The 20,174-nt window shown below is 43.1% G+C and overlaps 1 protein-coding gene across 3 annotated transcripts in view; it reads right to left on the reverse strand.

Moving 5' to 3' along the window:
- Positions 1-20,174, reverse strand: part of TECR (trans-2,3-enoyl-CoA reductase) — a 37,489-nt gene that overhangs the window by 16,809 nt on the left and 506 nt on the right. Inside the window, exons 2-7 of one of the 3 annotated variants that reach the window (XM_088480299.1) lie at positions 12,239-12,394; positions 10,463-10,513; positions 9,442-9,493; positions 5,315-5,359; positions 938-1,041; positions 73-188 (exon numbers count right to left, since the gene is read on the reverse strand). In XM_088480299.1, the coding sequence (XP_088336425.1) occupies positions 73-188; positions 938-1,041; positions 5,315-5,359; positions 9,442-9,493; positions 10,463-10,513; positions 12,239-12,262 (392 nt within the window). In that variant the 5' untranslated portion in view covers positions 12,263-12,394. Of the gene's footprint in view, positions 1-72; positions 189-937; positions 1,042-5,314; positions 5,360-9,441; positions 9,494-10,462; positions 10,663-12,238; positions 12,395-20,174 lie in introns of those variants that run through there. The other 2 variants (XM_088480300.1, XM_088480298.1) reach the window with 2 other exon arrangements.

The following is a 20,174-nucleotide window of genomic DNA, read 5'->3' on the forward strand; positions in this document are numbered from 1 at the left end:
CTGGACATTTAAGTGTGAGAATATACATTTCTACAGATAGAAACCCAGAAAGATACTGTCAGGAGTACTCACTGCACCACAGAGTGCCGGCTTGTGATGAAGTCATATTTGGGACCATAAATAAAGGGGACTCGGAAGTAGAAGAGTAAGTAAATGAGGAGAGGCCCGGCGTACTCGGTGAGGAATACCTGTAGACACACAAAGATGGGTTTCAGGACTCTACAATATATTCATTATACAAACAAATAAGCCATTCTGTATTGGGATCCTCACCAGCTGCAGAAAATATAAAATGTGTTCTATTAAAACATTGTGTCTCATAACAGTGGAAATGTAGCGGATCAGCACAGCAACAGGACCTAAGCTGGCATTGTCACTTACACAGCAGACAGCCCAAATTGCAGACACTTGTACTGTGGTATGTTCTACATTGAAGAGGACACTTTCCCTCCCTTTGATGTACAAACACTGAGGCACGCCTGGCACCACAAGAGCGGTTGGCACCCTGCTCTCATTAGACAGACTATCTATGCCAGAAACAGCATAACTGCCTGGATAAATGTCCATGTAAATATACCTCAGGCCTATATTATTATAATATAATATATATATATATATATATATATATATATACACACATACACACACTGTATATAAATAAAATAACTGCACACTTGCTGCCCTCAATACTGTGTACACCTAATTACCGATGCTCTCTTAGGATTCTTTTAAGCAAATGCATTTATTTACTGTATTGCATAAATGCAGTCAATAATATATTAGTCATCTAGTTCAATATAAAATAATGTACGATTTATAAATAAATTCATGTAAAAAAGTCCAACTGTAAGCGCTACTTCCAATGCCCAAGCATTTCTGGCCAAATCTGTAAAGTAACATCTGTAAATAAAGTAAACCACGTGATGCATATACTCACAGTGACCCAGCTGATTTGCGCTCCCAAGTCTCTGAAGTACAGAGTTGCTGTGGTTCCCACTGGCAAATTCTGCAGAATGTCCTCATCTTTCAGTGACTTCCCCTCTGTAATACAGAAATTATTATTATACAAACAATGTATCAAAATATATATTCCAGAGACAAAAACCTTACGGTTTCACATGTCCCGTTAAGGCTGCTTAGACATGATCTGAAAATTCACAAAACCTATTGATTTTCTGCCACTCAAACTTCAAAAAGCAATGAAATTACGATCATTAAGGCTGACGCCTTAATGGGTGTGCGCAATACAGATACGGTATGCCATCACACCCTGTGGTTAACTGCAGATTCAGCACTCTCACAGAATGAGATTGCCGTCACTCACAAAATGGTGGAACTGCTAATTCACAGAATTGTGTGCTCATTGGAATACACACATGCAGTCTCTGCATCTGAGGTCAAAGCAGAAAATAGAGCTGTGCAGATGGGATAAAAAAGTGGTGTGGGTGGGGGGGGAGGAGAGACAGCAGCGTGAATAGGTGAGACAAAAAGGCGTGTAGAGGAGGGAAGGTTAAGCAGTACAGAGTGGGGGGTAGCCAAAGTAATTCAGATGGGTGGAAAACAGTGGTGCGGATGGGGGGACAGCGACGTGGATGGGGGTAGAGAGTGGAATGGACATGGGAAGACAGAGCAGTGGAGATGGGTAAAGACAGATTGGTGCGGATAAGGAAAGACAGACTAGCACAAATAGGAGAACATACAACAGTAGGGATTGGGGAAGACAGATTAATGTGGATGGGTAGGAAGACAGAGTAGTGCAGGTGGGGGGAGGAGACAGAGTTGCACAGTTGGGGGGGGCAGAGTGGTGCAGATGGAGGAAGAAAGAGTGCCACAGAGGAAAGGAAGACAGCGTCGTGGCTTAGGGGAAGGCAGTGGTGCAGAAGGAAACAGAGTGGCACTGATGTAGCACGGTGCAGATGGAGAAAGACAGATTGGTGCGGATGAGAGAACACAGACTACCATAGTTCGGAGACCACACAGCAGTAGGGATTGGGGAAGAAAGATTGGTGGAAGGGGAGGATGGGGAGGAAGACAGAGTTGCACGGTTGGGGAACCAGAGTAGTGCAGATGGAAGAAGCAAAAAAAAAAAAAAAAGAGTGCCACAGATGAGAGAAAGAGAGCAACGTGGCTGTGGAGAAGGCACAGGTGCAGGGCGGTGCAGCTGGGGAAAAACATTGGTGCGGATGAGGGATCACATTAGGGAGACCACACAGCAGTAGAGATTGGAGAATATATAGCAGCATGGAGGTATATAGGGGAAGAAAGTGTACATGCATACACAAGAGTTTTTAATATTTTTCAGCTTATTTTTAAAAATAGGGAGTTGAACGTGTATTCTAAATGAGATAAATGTATGCAGTGAGAAGCATGTTGGAAGCCAGTGAGATTGTTTTGGTGATCAAATAGGAAGATTGTGGGCACTGAGTGGGATGTGGGAGCCACATAACTGCTCAAACCTCAGTTGCAGAGACTGCATGTGTGTATTCCAATGAGCACACAATTCTGTGAATTAGCAGCTTCACCATTTTGTGAGTGACAGCAATCTCATTCTGTGAGAGTGCTGAATCTGCAGTTAACCACAGGGTGTGATGGCATACCATATCTGTATTGCGCAAGGAACACACCCATTAAGGCATCAGCCTTGATGATCGTAATTTCATTGCTTTTTGAAGTTTGAGTGGCAGAAAACCAATAGGTTTTGTGAATTTTCAGATCATGTCTAAGCAGCTTTAATGGGACATGTGAAACCGTAAGGTTTTTTGTCTATGGAATTTCATAGCTTTTTAAAAATTTATTAACTATCAGGGTTTGGATGAGCAAACCGGGCCACATGCAACAAAATGGTACACTAACGCAGGTGGAAGAGGGGACAGCACACAGGAGGTTGGTTTGGGAGATGCAGAGTGCGAGACAGCTGTAGGCGTGTGGGGTAGCGGCAGCAGCCGTGGTGCAGAGCAGTGGCAGCAGTGCAGTGCAAAGGGGGCATCAGTGGGCGACAGAAAGCTCACTGGTAGTGCGTATGCACTTGAGAAAATCAAATCAATAAGTCACAGATGCACGAATGCAGCAGTGAGATCCATCTATGCATCTGTTAAAAATTGAATGCGTTAAAAAAAAAAAAAGGCGTAGCCCTGCCCCCTAGAAGACAACCAGCATCGGGCTTTGGAGCCCCAGTACTGGTTGTGCTACATACAGGGGACAAACGACATAGGGGTTCCCCGTATGAAGCACAACCAGTCCTGGTTGCCAAAATACAGGGGGCAAATGAAGCAGGGTTTACCCGTATTTAGCGCAACTAGCACTGGGCTCTGAGCCGGTCCTGGTCCTGGAAATACTGGGGGGGGGGGGGGGGGGGGGGAATGCATAGGGCCTCCCTGTATTTCCCAGAACCAGCACCGGAACCTTTCTAGCAGGGGGGTGATGCCACAGCCAGGGGAGCCTTTTCATTGGGCCCCCCAGCCGAAGCATCACCCCTGACGGCTAGTCAGCCCAGGCCAGGGATCCCAGGGGAGTTGGGGACGCCCCAATTAAAGGGGTCCCCCCTCTCCAGGGTGCCTCACCCCCCGCTAGAAAGAGTCCGGTGCTGGTTCTGGGAAATACAGGGGGACCCCTACATCATTTGTCCCCTGTATCTTGGCAACCAGGACTGGTTCTGAAAAGCCTGGTGCTGGTTGTGCTTCATACGGGGGAGCTCTACGTCGTTGGTCCCCTGTATTTAGCACAACCAGTACTGGGGCTCCATAGCCCGGGCTGGTTGGTTTTTTGGGGAGGGGGCCACGCCATTTAGTTAATTTTTTTACACTGTTTTAACTTCTAAACACAGAAGTACAGACGGGTCTCACTGACCCGTCCGTGCTTCTGTGTTTGTTTTTTAAACACAGATGCAGGTATCACGGAATACCAGAGTCCTAACGCCTGCACCGCCGCCAATGCCCGCTACCGTCCCCGGCCGCAGTTAATGCACGCCAGCCCCTACCCCCTCTCCCCCGCATCCCGGCAGCAGCAAACACCGGCTTCCTGCCCCCTGGTCACGGCCACTGCTACAGCCCGCAAATGACGGCCACCTTGCTGCACCCAAGTGAAGCCACTATGACTACACCTGCTGGAGGCTACTGAGGCTGCGCAACAAGTTGAAAAGTCCTCTCTCTACAATGGCGCATTCTTGATGTAATAGTTTAAAAACTGTAACTTTCTAATTTGCCTGAACCCCAAAAGCATGTACCCTGGCACAAAAGCTACCTAATAAAACAAACCACAAGTCTAAATTCGGCCACCTACCCTGAGTTTTGCCTTCCCAAAAATCCCCCATAGACTACAGCAGAAAAGTGGTCCTAATTGAGAATTTCAGAAAAATGTGACAGCTGGAGCTTTAGATTACTCCCAAATCCTCATTTTTTTATGTTTATGCCCTGAAATTTGGTATGCAGCACCATGCGACAGTTCTACCCGCCCCTACCAAATTTCAACTCCGTACCTCCTATAGCTTTTGAGGTGTAGCCCTTTAAACACCCTGCTGCCCCCCCTTCGGAAATTCTCTATGGAGAAATCCGTTTTTTTAGATGCAGCCTTAATATAAGGGCACGAATGAGCCCTTATAATATATATGTAACACAACAGTTCATGAAGCAAATTCATTGGGATAACTTATCCAGAAATTGTGGCATGGTAATGAAGGTTAGAGCATATAGACCAGTAAGTAACCACTTAAGGTGCATACACACGTAACGATTTTTTGAACGATTTGCCGTTAACGACGTTGTTATCGTTCAATCACTCAAAAAATCGGTCAGTTTCTGAGTTAGAACGATGAACGATAATTGTTCAAGCGCGCTCCAGTTTGTAGTTTATCGTCCATTTCAGACTGTCCAACATAACGATTTTCATTAAGGGATGGAACATTTTTCGTTCACCATTGTAAAAATCGTTCATTACACTTCAAAAAATCGTTAACTTTTTCAAGGGAAATCTGACAGAAAATCGTTGGTTACAAAATCGTTACGTGTGTATGCACCTTCACAGCAGAGGTTCTCAAACTCGGCCCTCAGGACCCCACACAGTTCATGTTTTCCAGGTCACTCAGCAGGTGCACAGGTGTAGTCATTACTCAGCAACACAGTTTAAAAGTTCCCCTGGTGCAGCTAATTATTTCACTTGTGATTCTGTGAGGAGACCTGGAAAACATGCACTGTTTGGGGTCCTGAGGACCGAGTTTGAGAACCCGTGACTTAGAGAAATAATTACATTGCAGCTACACTTATATCTATTACCACATTGTGCATAGAGGCCAATAAGACATACATGTGAAATTACTTACTAGGGTCCAGACGTAAGGATTGGCGGGCAGGGTACCACTCAGGATCTGAAACACAAAACAGATTTTACAATTATGTGGAGGATATCAGACTGAAGTAGAGGAATGTAGAATATTACATAAATAAGTCAGAAACGGGCAGGTAGCTGGTAAATCTCAGAGTGAGGCAATGACAACATAGATTAGGTATATTAATGCTAAGAATTGGATTTTAAACTGCACGTGGAGAATTTGACCAATCTCTTTTCACCTCAGATTAGCCAGATTATTGTGTAACACAATAGTAGCGCTGGAATCTGACGAACAGAGCTAAAACGACAGGTAACTGCAACTTGGATAGACTAATTTTATCAGGAGCCAGTGATCAAGCCATGGTGTCTGACCTACCACACTATCAGTGCTACACCAAGGGGTCTATTCACTAAGCCTTGGAGAGAGATAAAGTGGAGAAAGATAAGTACCAGCCAAATCGCTCTTACTTATCGTACTTCTCTTTCTCCACTTTATTTCTCTCCAAGGCTTAAGGCTCATACACACTAGACGATATGCTCCATTAGCGATATCGTCAGTGTTTGCACTTGAACTCAGGGGCTTATTCAGCAAGGAACGCATGCTAGCACATGCATGCACCCATCCGCTGCGAGAATATGCTAATCAATGCATGCGCACAGAGACCGCAGGACAAGATGCGGACGCCCAGCCCCATATTAAGCCGCCCATCTCCCTTTACTCACAGCCTGATCGGTACACAAGATAGAGTAAACATCGGTAACAGAGAACCATCGGACCCATTAGCATAATAGTGGTTGACCTGACCTGCCGCAGGATTTTCACAGCTTCCGGTGTACAGCTTACGGTATGGCTGCGTATGCCGCTGCACTGCCTTAATTATGCACGCCCCTATAACGGTGTTATAACGCCTGTGTTCGCCTGACCACCACCCACAAACGGCACTTCCTGTCAATCAATATCGAAAGAGTCTGCGTACACACTGCGTGTAGTCTGCGTACCATAAACCGATTGCACAGGCTAGCTCGTGCAATGTGATGCATACGCATGCACAGAGCCAAAACATCGGCCAAATGCAAGCGTTCTCTCCTTTGCCTTCCTTGCTGAATCAGGCCCACAGTTGCTTATATGCACACAATCGGCCGATTGTTGCGTTCAGCATATGCATCGCACGAACTAGCCACTGCGATCGGGACAGCGATCGCAGAGGTTACGTTGACCCATGGCAGAGTGATTGACAGGAAGTGCCTTTTGTGGGTGGTGACGGGGGGGTGGTCGGACGACGCAGGCGTGCCATTTCAGGGGCGTGCATAAATTATCCACTGAGATACCATACGCAGCCTGAGGCCTCATAGCGTGCGCTGAAGTAAGCGATTCCTGTGTGAGGTCTGACCTGCCTTACCTGTGCATATGGGTCCTATGTTACCGATTATTTTGCCAAGTATACGGATGTGAGTAAGGGGAAGTGGGCATCCTTATGTTAGGCTGCGATCACAATGATAATACAAACATTTACATATCACCGCTGATATTAGCAATTGCATTGCATGCGTATAAGCAGAATAGCGATCTATGCTGAATCGGGCCCATATTGCATACACACTAAACGATATCGTTCAGTGACGTCATCCTGCCACCTCTCCGAACAGGCAGTTCCTGAATTTTTTTGAATATAAATCCAAATCTTTATATTTTGTGATTTAACTGCACTGAATTATCTCATATACTGTATCTTATATCTATTTCGCACTCTCTCATCAGCCGACCGGCCCCGCCTGTCCTGCAATGTTCTTGATATCAGGATAGCCAGGGTTTGCGCACACTGACAGCAGAAGTGCTCATACCCCTTCCTTCCTACCAGCTGCCAACCCCACTCTCTCATCCCATGTTTGACACAAGACACGGTGACAGCAGAAGTGGGGTAGTCAGGTTCTGGGCACCTCTCCTTTACAATTTATGATACTTTTGATACGGTATAACTACCGATTTTCATTTTCAGTTATTACTGCTTGTAATCAAATTTTGACATTGTAATATCTAACCCATTCATGTTCCATAGGTGACAATCTGCTGTTACCCCTTTATCCTAAGAAGTGGGACTTATATATTTCAATATTTCATTACCTGTCTACTTATTTTGGAATATCAATGTGTGCTACTCTACCTGATGTCTCTGCCCACAGGCACCAGGACATGACAGGTGTGTATTTCTATAAACTATATTGTCCTTAGTGAATGCACTGAGGGATCCTCTGAGCAGGAAGGCATTTATGCTTGTATTTGTCTATATCATGTGTGTCAGTCATTGTTCTGGAGGATTTTCTAACCTATACTGATTTATAGTTGTATTTTAATACATTCATCAACATACATCTGAAGTATTATTATGAACAGATTGACCTTTATTTATCAATATTTGCCATCATCCAGAATAGTTAACTCTATTAGTATATATCTCTCATAGTTTCCTTTACTGGTAAATTTGTGTCAGTATCTATATATATTATATGTTTGTTGTATGTCAACCTTATATTTTAGAATTAGAACTATTAAAAGTTAAATCTTAATCTTTCACTTATAAACTTGAGTGCCCCCAACAAAGAGTCTTCTTTCTCTTATTTCTATATATCTTGATGTTCTGACTCTGGGGAGCACCGCCAACTTTAAAGATTCATTATCCGAATAACAGCATTACAATCTAACTAGTTGGTTTTTCGAATTATACCTTTCACCATGTCATTTTTTCGTCAAAATTTGAACTCGCTAGGGTGGTGTTAATCAAAGATTTTTACATCTACCCCCCTTCTCTTAGTAGTGTCCTGTGCAAAACTCAACTCCAACCATTAAACAATATATCGACAGATTGACAGGCATGTTCGAGACGACAGCAGACATCGTTAACGACCCGCGGGAGTGTGCATCGTTGGTCGTTTAGTCCATACACACTAAACAATATATCATTCAACGATATTGTTTTCGTTCATAAAAAACGTCTAGTGTGGCCATTTAGGTTGCGTACACACCTATAGATTTATCTGTCCAATCTGTCTGGTGGGAAGGAAAAACTGGTCCATGTACCAGTGTTTGGTAGCAAATTTCTATTGTTATTTGCTCCCTTAAGGCCCCCATACATAGTGCGATTTTTTTTACACGATTTGTCAGTTTTCAAGCGATTGGAACAACCAATTGTGTAAAAAGTGTGGGGATGATCACGATGCCGATGCGCACCCCCGCCGTTGTACATAGTCATCGCTGATCAACTGAACCTGCAGAAAGATTTCGACCTATCGTACCTGATTTGACACACATCAGTCTGTGTGTGTGCGTGATCGATACGATGGTCCATAGTACTGCATACTGCAGTCATTTACAACCCATCTATATCGTTTGTACAAGCGTTCCATGTGTGGGCACAATATCGTATGACCAGGAGAGTTCAGGAATTCAAGGGAAATCGCAAACAACATTGGATGGTTTGCAAATCGCACCGTGTATGAGGGCCTTTATATTACCAGATTTTCATTCCCACCAGACAGATTGGACAGATATATCTATAGGTGTGTATCAAGCCTTAATGAATAGACCTCCCAAGTGGAAATAAGTGATTGGGACTACTGCACCTTGCATTTAGTAAAGGACAATAGGAGTATCCCTGCCTATGTACTAGTGTGACATCAGAAAGGGGTTGTGCAATCCCGTTACTCAAAAGACTAGCAAGACAGAGCTCTACAACGAAGGCTATTTGTTTTAGCTAGATGTTATCAACGCAGACACACAAGAAAACTGCTACATGGAGATTTTGAATCTATTGCCCCTCTCTTCTCTCTACCTACACTGCCCATCAGGGAAAGTACTGCTAATGACAGTGAGGGTCACACTGACAATGGTGGAGTGCTAATAGGGTTACACAATGGTGGGTGGAGTCACCACGGCCCACTTTACAACACATGGATGACAGCTGGAGAATAAGCATATTTTACATGTGATTAATCAAACAGGCGGTGAGGTGTAATAGTTCAGTATCTGTGCTACTAATTGTGCTAATTAGTCCAGTTATTTGATAGGTCACTGCGGGGGCACTGCTACATGGGGGATTAGTAGTACCTTTTATAAATACCTACGGGATTTGGTGAACATGTTCTTTATGTCTGCAATGGTAGCATTGGGTTCCACCTAGAAAGCAAGGCATACAGTATAAATAACAAAAGATACCAAATTACCTTACATAATACAGAAGATAAATCTGTGTTCATGAGGGAATTATTATTCCTAGGAACAACAGACTTCCCTTCAGCAAGCGTATGGCAGGACCCCTCAGCGAACCAGCCTGCACCTTCAAATGCCCATTAGTAATATAAATTGATATCAGCTGCATATAAAGTGGCGAAGTTGGAAAAATGTAACTTTCTCAGTCATGTTTGTAAATGTTACAAGGTCTCTTTTCATAATGAATGAACATGAAGGGATAAATGTAATAGTCTGCGGACTGGAGGCATGGCTGCAAACCAGGCTGATTTGCCTTTTAAATGACTGCTACTTTAATACATTGGGCAGTCTCGCACGAGACTCGCCGATGCCTGCAGTCCGCAAGCTATTACATATACCCTAAAGACTATGATTGGTTTGAAGTAGCAAACCTGGAAACTTGTTTAGTCCAGATCGGATTACCACAATTTGCATGCTGGCTCCAAAATACAACATTCTAAAACAGATACCCATGAAACATATGTCTGTAATGTATACCCTGGGCACTGAAGCTGACGTCCTGTAATAAATCTGCCACAACATACTACACTAAATCTAAGCTATGCAAAGCAGTCTGACCCACGTAAACGTAGGGGAAATAAAAAAAAAAGGCTAAAACATTAGCAAATTATATCGAAGGGTCAGATATTCTCTTAAAATCTTCTGATATTATAATTTGTGAACTTCTGTCTTCTCTTTCATGTTATTGACCTCAACAGGTTCCATCTGACAATACAGCAACCTCCCCTCACCTTATTGCCTAGATGCCATAGCTACCACACAATCTTCTCCCCACCTAATGTCCGCCCTCTCTAGTGCCTTCCCCACTCAAATACCACCTTCTCCTTTATTATCATTGCCTCACCAGTACCACCCACTCACTTAGTGGCTCCTTACCTTGTCCAGGAAGCAAAGCTTCTCCCGTGTCTTGGCATCAAGGATCTCCACCTCGAAATAAACAGTAGCACGTTTAGCAGGAGTTTTTTTCTTTGAAGGTTTAGCAGACGCACGTTTCGAGCTCGCTTGACCCTCAGTTTGGGACTTGGGTCGCCTTATTTCCGACACTATAGAGTTCATATCCATGGCTACAGAGCAGTCTCACCAGATGTTCGGAACAAGAAAAAAAAATTAACCTCTCTCTACCTATTCTGTCACACTGACAGCCCAATGCCCTCAAACAACTTCTGCCTGATCGCCCTGTGTTGCTATGTGCCTCGCTTTTTCTTTCCTCACCGTCCCACGATGGTTTTGTATTCAGGGATCTATTACGATCTCAGCAATCTTTTTGCCCTCTCAGCAGTCTCATGCTCTTTCTTTCAACACAGGCCTCACTCTTAGGAAGCAGTCTCTGTGACAGGTGTACAAGCATAGAACATCAGTCGCCTTGGCTGTCGGATTGCTCTTATTTTCAATAGGTAGCTGCTTACTCTCAGTATGCATAAGCTCACGTACAGTTTCTCTCTTCCACTTTCCTACAAATGTATGTAATTCTCCCCCTGGAAGTCTCACTCGCACAGGCTGTCCAGATGTAATATGAAGCAGATTTCTATATTTATCACTCACTAGGCTATTTCACATCTGTCAGTTTCTGCACTTCCTACGAGAGCCACACACTGACATTATGACCCACACATGGACACAGTGAGACCAAGCACTCTAGAACCTCAGGCGGCATCTCCTGCCCTCTGACCTTCCTTTACAAATATTTATCACTCCTGCACCTATCCGCTCTCATTCTTCTGCCGTCACTCCTACTTATCTACACCAGACGCACTGTTCCCTTCTCCTTCAGCCCTCCCTCTATCTGAGGCTGTCTCTTTACACCTCGGTGGTTGTCTCTTGGTATTCATTGATCTCAGCAAATATCTGGGCTAAGTACCAGCAGCCTAAATATAGGCTGCTCCCCCACACTGCCTTACCCCACACGATGAAGGAAAGACCCCTGAGAACACAAGGGAGTGCGCATACACTGCTTGTGAGTCTACCCATAAAGAGGCACTCCAGAAAGAGACAGTCACAACCCATCAGAGACAGGCAGCAAGCGTGCACAAAACAGGCTTCATTAACCCTCTCCTGGCAGGAAATCTGTTAACTCTTTCAGGGACACAGACCTGCATGTGAGTTTTCAATCTACTCAACTATTGTGCATTACCTGGCAGTATCTAACCGAACGAAATTAAATATCACGGCAAATCCGACAGTGGATTAGCACCCCAGAGTGTTGCGGTCATACCTGACCATAGGACACTGCCCCCCTGTGACAGCTGAAGGAGACCAATATGAGAACATTACTCAAACACACAATAAAAGCATTGGAAAGATCTGGGTGAGTTTTCTGTGGATGTGGTTATTTAAACAAAGCCGGACAAGTGACAGTTTGAGAACAGTGTTGATTAGTGATTAGTATTAGTTAAGGATCGCTCTGAAGGTTGGAACAGAAAATTGGTACAGGTGGGTCTAGGACAATGGATGGGGACCAAGGTTTTGATTATTAGCACTTCTTCCTGTTTTTGGACAGCAGACGTTAATTGATGCTGCATGCAATTCCATCCAATCGAGGATGGTAGCATTAATACTCTGCAGACATGCCTAGGACAGGCTGGAAAGATGTTCTGCAGAGTGTGAGGGTGTAGCTGATAGAAGTGTGATGTTTCTAGAGCAGAGGATTCTTACTTTAAATTGTGCAGCACACGCCATGGGGCAGGTCTGCTTCACCGACAGTAGCCGGAGACTCTTCACACAGCAGCAATATCACAAAGGTGTTAACAGCACTTCCACATACAGAACCACAGGACGAACAGCGGGAGGCAAAACCTCACAGGAGACTGACTGAGGACCACAAGTGTAAATAGTGAGTATCATTGACTGCCCACCCAAGTACTCTTCTGCTGTAACTATATTGTAGGATGACCACAAAAGTGTTATTTATTTAGTGCATTAGTAGATGTATAAATGTATTTCCACTTTTAAGGTGCGTACACACGGGATGACTTTTGTCAACGATATGAACAATAACGATATTGTTTAGCGTTAGATCGTTCATATCTGACTTTTTTTGCACTGAACGACCAACGATGGCCGTGGCCGTATGGACGATAACAATATCTGAGGTTGACTATCCCAGACTGGCCAACTTGCTCGATATCTATAAATTCTTCATCATTTAAATACTGCCAGAAATCATTCATAAAATCATTAATGTTCAATGATTAAATCGTTCAAAGATATCGCTCATTTTTAAAAATAGGAACAATCGTTCAAATATATCGATTTTCAAGCAAGTTGTCTAGTGTGTACGCAGCATTAGACTGAAAAAAATAAAAGCTGAATAAAGGAGCTACAATAAAAGGTGAAAATGATAATAGGGGGTAGATTTACTAATGGAGCGTACACACGGTCAGATTTGTCAGACTTGTCAGATTTGTCAGATGAACGACTGAACGATTGAACGATTTGAACGATTTGACCAAAGTTTTGAACGATTTGAACGACTGAACGATTTTTGACTGCATTAAAATGAATGGAATCGTCCAAGTCTGACTGCAAACACATCAGATGTCAGAAATCGTTATCTGACCATCGGGAACGCGCATCGTTGATCGTCCATCGTTCAGGCATGTCAGATATGAACGATTTTCCTTCAGATATGAACGACTGAACGATTTTTAAATCGTTATCGTTCATATCTGAAGGAAAAATCTGATCGTGTGTATGCACCATAATGGAGCGTACACACGGTCAGATTTGTCAGACTTGTCAGATGAACGATTGAACGATTAAACGATCTGAACGATTTTAACAAAGTTTTGAACGATTTGAACGATTTGAACGATTGAACGATTTTTGACTGCATTAAAATGAATGGAATCGTCCAAGTCTGACTGCAAACCCATCAGATGTCAGAAATCGTTATCTGACCATCGGGAACGCGCATCGTTGATCGTCCATCGTTCAGGCATGTCAGATATGAACGATTTTCCTTCAGATATGAACGACTGAACGATTTTTAAATCGTTATCGTTCATATCTGAAGGAAAAATCTGATCGTGTGTATGCACCATAAGAATCAAGTTTGGGTGAGATTGCAATCTCATGTTAGTTTAGGCATGTTTTTCAACCCGCAAATTTACTAAAGACAAACTGGAGTGAGTTTGCGAAGAGAGTTCTCTCTTTTCCCTGTTAAAACTCGTGTGAGATAGCAAACTCTAAAAAAAAAACTCACCATCGTCCAAACTAGGAATTATTTTATATGAAAAAGATGCAACTCATGAATTTACTAAGATTCGAGTTTACAATCTCAGGTGAGATTGTAGCAAACTCACTGATAAATTGAAGTTTTAAATAGACCACCTCCTGATCTGCGAGTTTGCCAGAAACATACACAAATCAGTGTGATTTGTGCACGTTTCTGCCTTTATACCTAATGTAACATTTTTTTTTTTTTTTAAATGACGTAGGGTTGTCCCCCTAAAAGCCATAACCAGCCCGGGACTTGTCAGCCTGTTCTGGTACCTAAAATTACGGGAAACAAAATGAGTAGGGTTCCACCGTAATATGGGTACCAGCACCAGGCTGCAGGGCCAGTCCTGGTTTTAATTATAGGGGGAAAAAAAATGCGTAGGGGGTCCCCCTATAATTAAAACCAGCACCGGACCCAAAATGACCAGGGTGTAATGCCACAGCCCAGAGACCCTATTACCGGGTCTCCAGGGCCAAAGCATTCTCACCCCAAGTCGCTCAGGTCAAGCCGGGGATCTCAGTCGAGGTGGGGACCCCGCCAAAAATGGGGTCCCCCATCTCCCAAAACTCCAGGCTTGGTCTGAAACCCGGAGCTCTTCCGGCTGATAGGGTCTCCGGGCTGTGGCATTACACCCCGGTCATTTTGGGTCCGGTGCTGGTTTTAATTATAGGGGGACCCTTACGCATTTTTTTCCCCCTATAATTAAAACCAGGTCTGGCCCTCCAGCCTAGAGCTGGTACCTAAATTACGGTGGAGCCCTGCTAGTTTTGTTCCCCGTAATTTTAGGTACCAGGACAGGCTGACAAGTCCAGGGCTGGTTTTTGTTTTTGGGGGGACCCGACGTAATTTTTTTATATATTTTAACCCGTTTTTTACAGGTACAACACACAAGCAGCTTACACATATTTCACTGATATGTGCAGGCTGCTTGTTCGGGTGAGTTTAGTAGAGAGAAAACTGCAATCTCGGGTGGGTAATCTCATCTAAACTCGCAACTAGGGGAAGAAATCTTGATCTACTTCACCATCGGAAAGCTCACTTTCAACTAAACTCACTTCTTAGTAAAATTTGCATGTTGAAAAACGGAAAACTCACCCGAGTTTCGGCGAAGTAAAGTTTAAAAAAAAAACAAAACCTTGACCAAACTCGATTCTTAGTAAATTTACTTCTAGGTTATTACTACTAAACATGGAATTTGCTATAAAGATCAAATTCTTTGCATAGCTGGCAGCTCTGCTGGAGTCAGATTTTTAGAAAGATGATACAGGTTGGGTCTCCCATATCCAAAATGCATGGGACCAAGGGTATTTTGGATATCGGAATATTCTGTATTTTGGGATATTTGCATTCCATATTGAAATGTTTTAGGAATAGGGCCCAAATTTAAACACAGAATGCATATATGATTCATATACACCTTATACATACAGCCTGAAGATAATTTTATACAATATTTTCATTAATTTTGTGGCTCAAAAACAAAGTTTGTGTACATACATGAAATTAATTTATGTTTCATATACACCTTATACACACAGCCTATAAGTCATTTTATACTTTATTTTTAATAATTTTGTGCTTTAGACAACATTTGTATACATTGAACCATCAAAAAGCAAAGGTTTCACTATCTTAGTCATGCTAAAAATATTCCATATTTCGGAATATTTGGATATGGGAGACTCAACCTGTAGATAGATTTTTATTTTTAATAAAAATCTATCTACTGACAACAGTAATATATGAACATAGAATATTACTATTCAGTGTATTAATGACTTGAGTGAATAACATATATACATTTTCTTTACAGACGATATAGATTATGATTCACTTTTACAGTGTTCAGTGCTTTTTAATTAACCCCTTATTGGTCAGGAATTTATTTTGTAACTACTAGGAAAAACAGAAGTATGATGCCTATTACTGGACGGCTATCCCCCTATGTATGTATCCAGATTGATTCAAATCTCTTACTCCAAATAGTTATCGATTAGGATAGTTTATGAAGGTTATGTGGGTGGTTCTGGAATAAGCTGCCTAAAGAGATGAGTTTTCAGGGAAGGCGTGAAGGTTTGGAGACTATAGGAAAGTCTTAAGCCGGCCATACACGGTGCGATTAGAAACCTCACGATGTGTTGTACGATTGCCCTTGCGATTCTTCCTTTGAAAGTCTCCATATGATGTGGTCAAATTGTGTACGATTGATCGTTACGATCATACATACATCATGATACACCAAACACAATAGATCGCAATCTTACGTTTTTTCCGTAAGATGTACGATCCAACTATACGACGGCGGGGACGCGCATCGGCACCAGAAACATACCAAAACAACAAACGATGTGCACGATTGATAGTTACGATCGATCAAAATCGTGCAAATAAATTGCACTGTGTATGGGCCGCTTTAGGGGTATATTTACTAAAGGGAGAGTTTTTAGGAATGGAGATGTTGCCCATAGTAACAAATCAGATTCTACTTAACATTTAACTAGCACCTTCCAGAAGATAATAGCTAGTATCTGATTGGTTGCTACGGGCAACATTTCCACTTCTAAAAACTCTCACTTTAGTAAATATACTACTTAAGCTGCACACACACACACAACGATTTTTTTAATGATTATCGTTAAACGATATCGTTTAACGATAATTGATGGCAAAAACCGTTCACTTTCTGAGTCAAACGATGAACGATTATCGTTCATGCTCGTTCACGTTTGTAGTTTGTCGTTCAGTCAGACTTGTCAACTCAACGATTTTCATTAAGGGAATATGCAAAAATCGTTTGAAGTTCATAAAAATCGTTCATGACATTTAGTAAATGAACAAGTTTAGTAAACGATTTTAGTAAATTTTTTCAAGGGAAAAAATCGTTTACTCAAATCGCTCATTAAAAAAATCCTTGTGTGTGTATGCAGCTTTAGCCTTAGGATGGGTAGACATCAGAATGACAGCCAATCGTGCAGATGATCGCACCGAACCATTACAGATTGGCTCTACACACTACACGATTTATTGAACGACAGAACAATGCCTCGTTCCGTCCTTTATTAAACTGCACAGCCCTGTATACGATATTGTCTGATTGGCCGTGCAGCACTTTGACGATTTGCCAATACGGCAAATCGTCCCAATATCATCCTAGTGTGTACACACCCTTAGCAGCAATTAAATCATTCACTACCTTAATCAGTGCTGTCTCTGAGTGTTTGGAATGAAAGCTGCACTGAAGTTGGTCCAATAAGTTACAGAAGCACATGCAGGTTTGATATCTGTAACCTTTAAAAATCACTAAATAGAGACCTGACTGTACAACGCTGTGTCAACCTTTTTTCACTATTTTTTTTTTTTTTAAATATATGGAACATTTTTGCCTTAAATTATATTTCAAAGATTCAACATATCTGAGGTGCGTATCCACTAGGCCAGGGGTTCCCAACCACGGTCCTCAAGGCACACTAATACCCCTTTTACACCAAACAAATAACCCGGGTTATTGCCAGGTCAATCCGGGTTGAGGCTCTGTGTGAACGGCTCCCAAAAAAATAACCCAGGTCGATTTTCTGGGCAATCTTACTCTGGTTTACCTCTTTTCCACCAAAAACCCAGGTCCGACCTGGGTTTTTGGACATGGTTCCAACCCTGGTCAGACCCAGGTCAGACCCATTTACACTGCACCTTTGATCTGGGTTACTCCCAGGTCAGCCCTGTTCACACTGAACTCAGGTCTGCCCTGCTAAACCTGTGAGGTCATAAAAAGTGGGAGGTGAATGCTCCACAACCACCAATCCGCTCATTTTAGGCATGATCCAGGTCAGATAACCCGGGTTGCACCGTTTACACTGCACCATTACCTGGGTCCAACCCTGGTAGCTACCTGGGTTGGATTGCAGGGTCATTTGACCCAGGTTATTTTTCAGGGACCCTTTTACACTGAGCTGCGACCCGGGTAGACCCAGCAAAAACCCAGGTTTTTGATCTGGGGTAAAAGGGGTAGTTGAGAGCAGGGTTGAAAACGGGTTGTTCCCGGGTCATGAAGCAGTGTAAACAGGTGCTACCCTGCTTATTTGACCCGGCTAGCTCCAAAAGATGCTGATTGGAGCTTCTGGGGCACCGGCAGATTATGTCATTTGCCAGTGCCCTGCAGAGAGACACACACATGAAGCCATCGCTTGCCTGCCTAACCTCCTGCACCACAGCAGCCACAAAAGCAGGCAGGCACACAGCCTGCCACAGCCAGAACTGCAGCCTGCACCACAGCCTGACTAGCAGCCACAAACGCAGTCTGATACACAGCCTGCCACAGCCAGAACAGCAACCTGTAGCAATGCTGTAAGCAGTCCCCACCCCTCTCCTTTGTTGATTTTTGTGACCATCTTTGTCAGACCTTAAAACAGACCATTTTTAATGACTTCTATAGAGAAAAGCAGGGATTACCCAGGTTCAGTGTAAACGGGGAAAACCCGGGTCGAGTTGCAGTGTAAACGGGGTCTGAAGCAGAGTTTGACCCGGGATTGACCAGTGTTCAAATTCCAGGGTCGGACCCGGGATTTTGGTGTAAAAGGGGTATTACAGTCCAGGTTTTATGGCTAGCCATACTTGAGCACAAGTGACTTAATTAGTACCTCAGTTATTTTGATTTAACCATCTGTGCACAATCATGTATATCACTAAAACCAGGACTGTTAGTGTGCCTTGAGGTCCGAGGTTGGGAATCACTGCACTAGGTGATTAGACAGGCGATTGAACGATAACAACATCGTTAAATAGCTTGCTGATCGCCCGCAAATCGGCCATGTAAATGTCAAAAACGACCAGCGATGCGCATGCCCACTGGTCATTTTTGACATCTATCATTGCCCGTACATGCTGGTCAATCTGATGATCACGTCAGGTTCAGCATGTACGGGGATGATGGATGTGCCTACACTGAACGACTGAACGTTCCGTGTAGACACATCACAGACTGGGAAACGACAGCACGAATAGAATGTCGTAATCGTGCGCTCGTTTCTATGTCTATTAGTGGATACGCACTTTAACAATTAACAATTGTTTTCTTATTATGTCAGTGTTTGTGTCATTGGGTTTGTTGTGGTGGATTGTGCTTGCATGTCACTCTGTTGGTTTGTATCAAGAAAGGGTATGGTGTTCTCTTTTGCATATGTTTGAGGACTACACAATTTGGCATCAGCGATTTGAATAAATACAAACATCATGGAGATTCACATATAATTAAGACTTTTTTTTACATTGGACTTTGATTTTAAATTGGATTTTTATTTGTGAACTAATTCAGAGCGCCAATTATTTTACATTATATATATTATTTATTTTTTTGATTATAATTTTTTTTTGTGCTATCCCAAGGGATGGAGAATGAATCGAGTCAGCATCACAAGGAATGGAGAATAAATGGTGCCGCCATCGCAAGGATTGCAGAATGAATGGTGCCACCATCGCAAGGATTGCAGAATTAATGGTGCCACCATCGCAAGGATTGTAGAATGAATGGAACAGGCTTCACAAGGATTGCAGAATGAATGGTGCCACCATCAGAAGGATTGCAGAATGAATGGTGCCACCATCACAAGGATTGCAGAATGAATGGTGCCACCATCAGAAGGATTGCAGAATGAATGGTGCCACCATCACAAGGATTGCAGAATGAATGGTGCCACCATCGCAAGGATTGCAGAATGAATGGTGCCACCATCACAAGGATTGTAGAATGAATGGTGCCACCATCACAATGGCTGAAGAATTGCACTGTGCTTTCATGGATGGCAGTGGGGGAGCATGAGCAGGGTAATCCCACCTTATGGGGGACATTTATCAAAGCTTAGAGAGAGATTGGAACCAATCTCAACCAACCAATCAGCTGCTGTCACTAATGCCGCATATCCACTAGGCGATTAAACCGGGTATCGTTATATCGCCCGTAAATCGTCCGCTAATCAGGCATTTTAAAGTAAAAAAATGACAAGCGATGTGCGTGCCCGCTGGTCGTTTTTTGCCATCTATCATCGCCGGTACATGCTGGTCAACCTGATGATTATGTCAGATACAGCATGTAAGGGGATGATGGATGTGCTTACAACTGAACGTTCAGTGTAGGCACATCACAGACTGTGAAACGACAGCACGATTACAATGTCGTAATCGTGCTCTTGTTTCTATGTCCGTTGGTGGATATGCACCTTTAGGCTGTATTTGAAAAAAAGACAGTTAGAAGCTGATTGGTTGGTACTTTATCTCTCTCCAAGCTTTGATAAATCTCCCCCTTAGTTACAGAAAGTGGCAGCGGAGTGGTTAACATACCAGCACTATCATCACAGGACTTTACCCTCAGAGTGATCG

The sequence above is a fragment of the Taudactylus pleione genome, unplaced genomic scaffold, assembly GCF_031769625.1.
Source record: "Taudactylus pleione unplaced genomic scaffold, aTauple2 ptg000253l, whole genome shotgun sequence".
Taxonomy (NCBI): domain Eukaryota; kingdom Metazoa; phylum Chordata; class Amphibia; order Anura; family Myobatrachidae; genus Taudactylus; species Taudactylus pleione.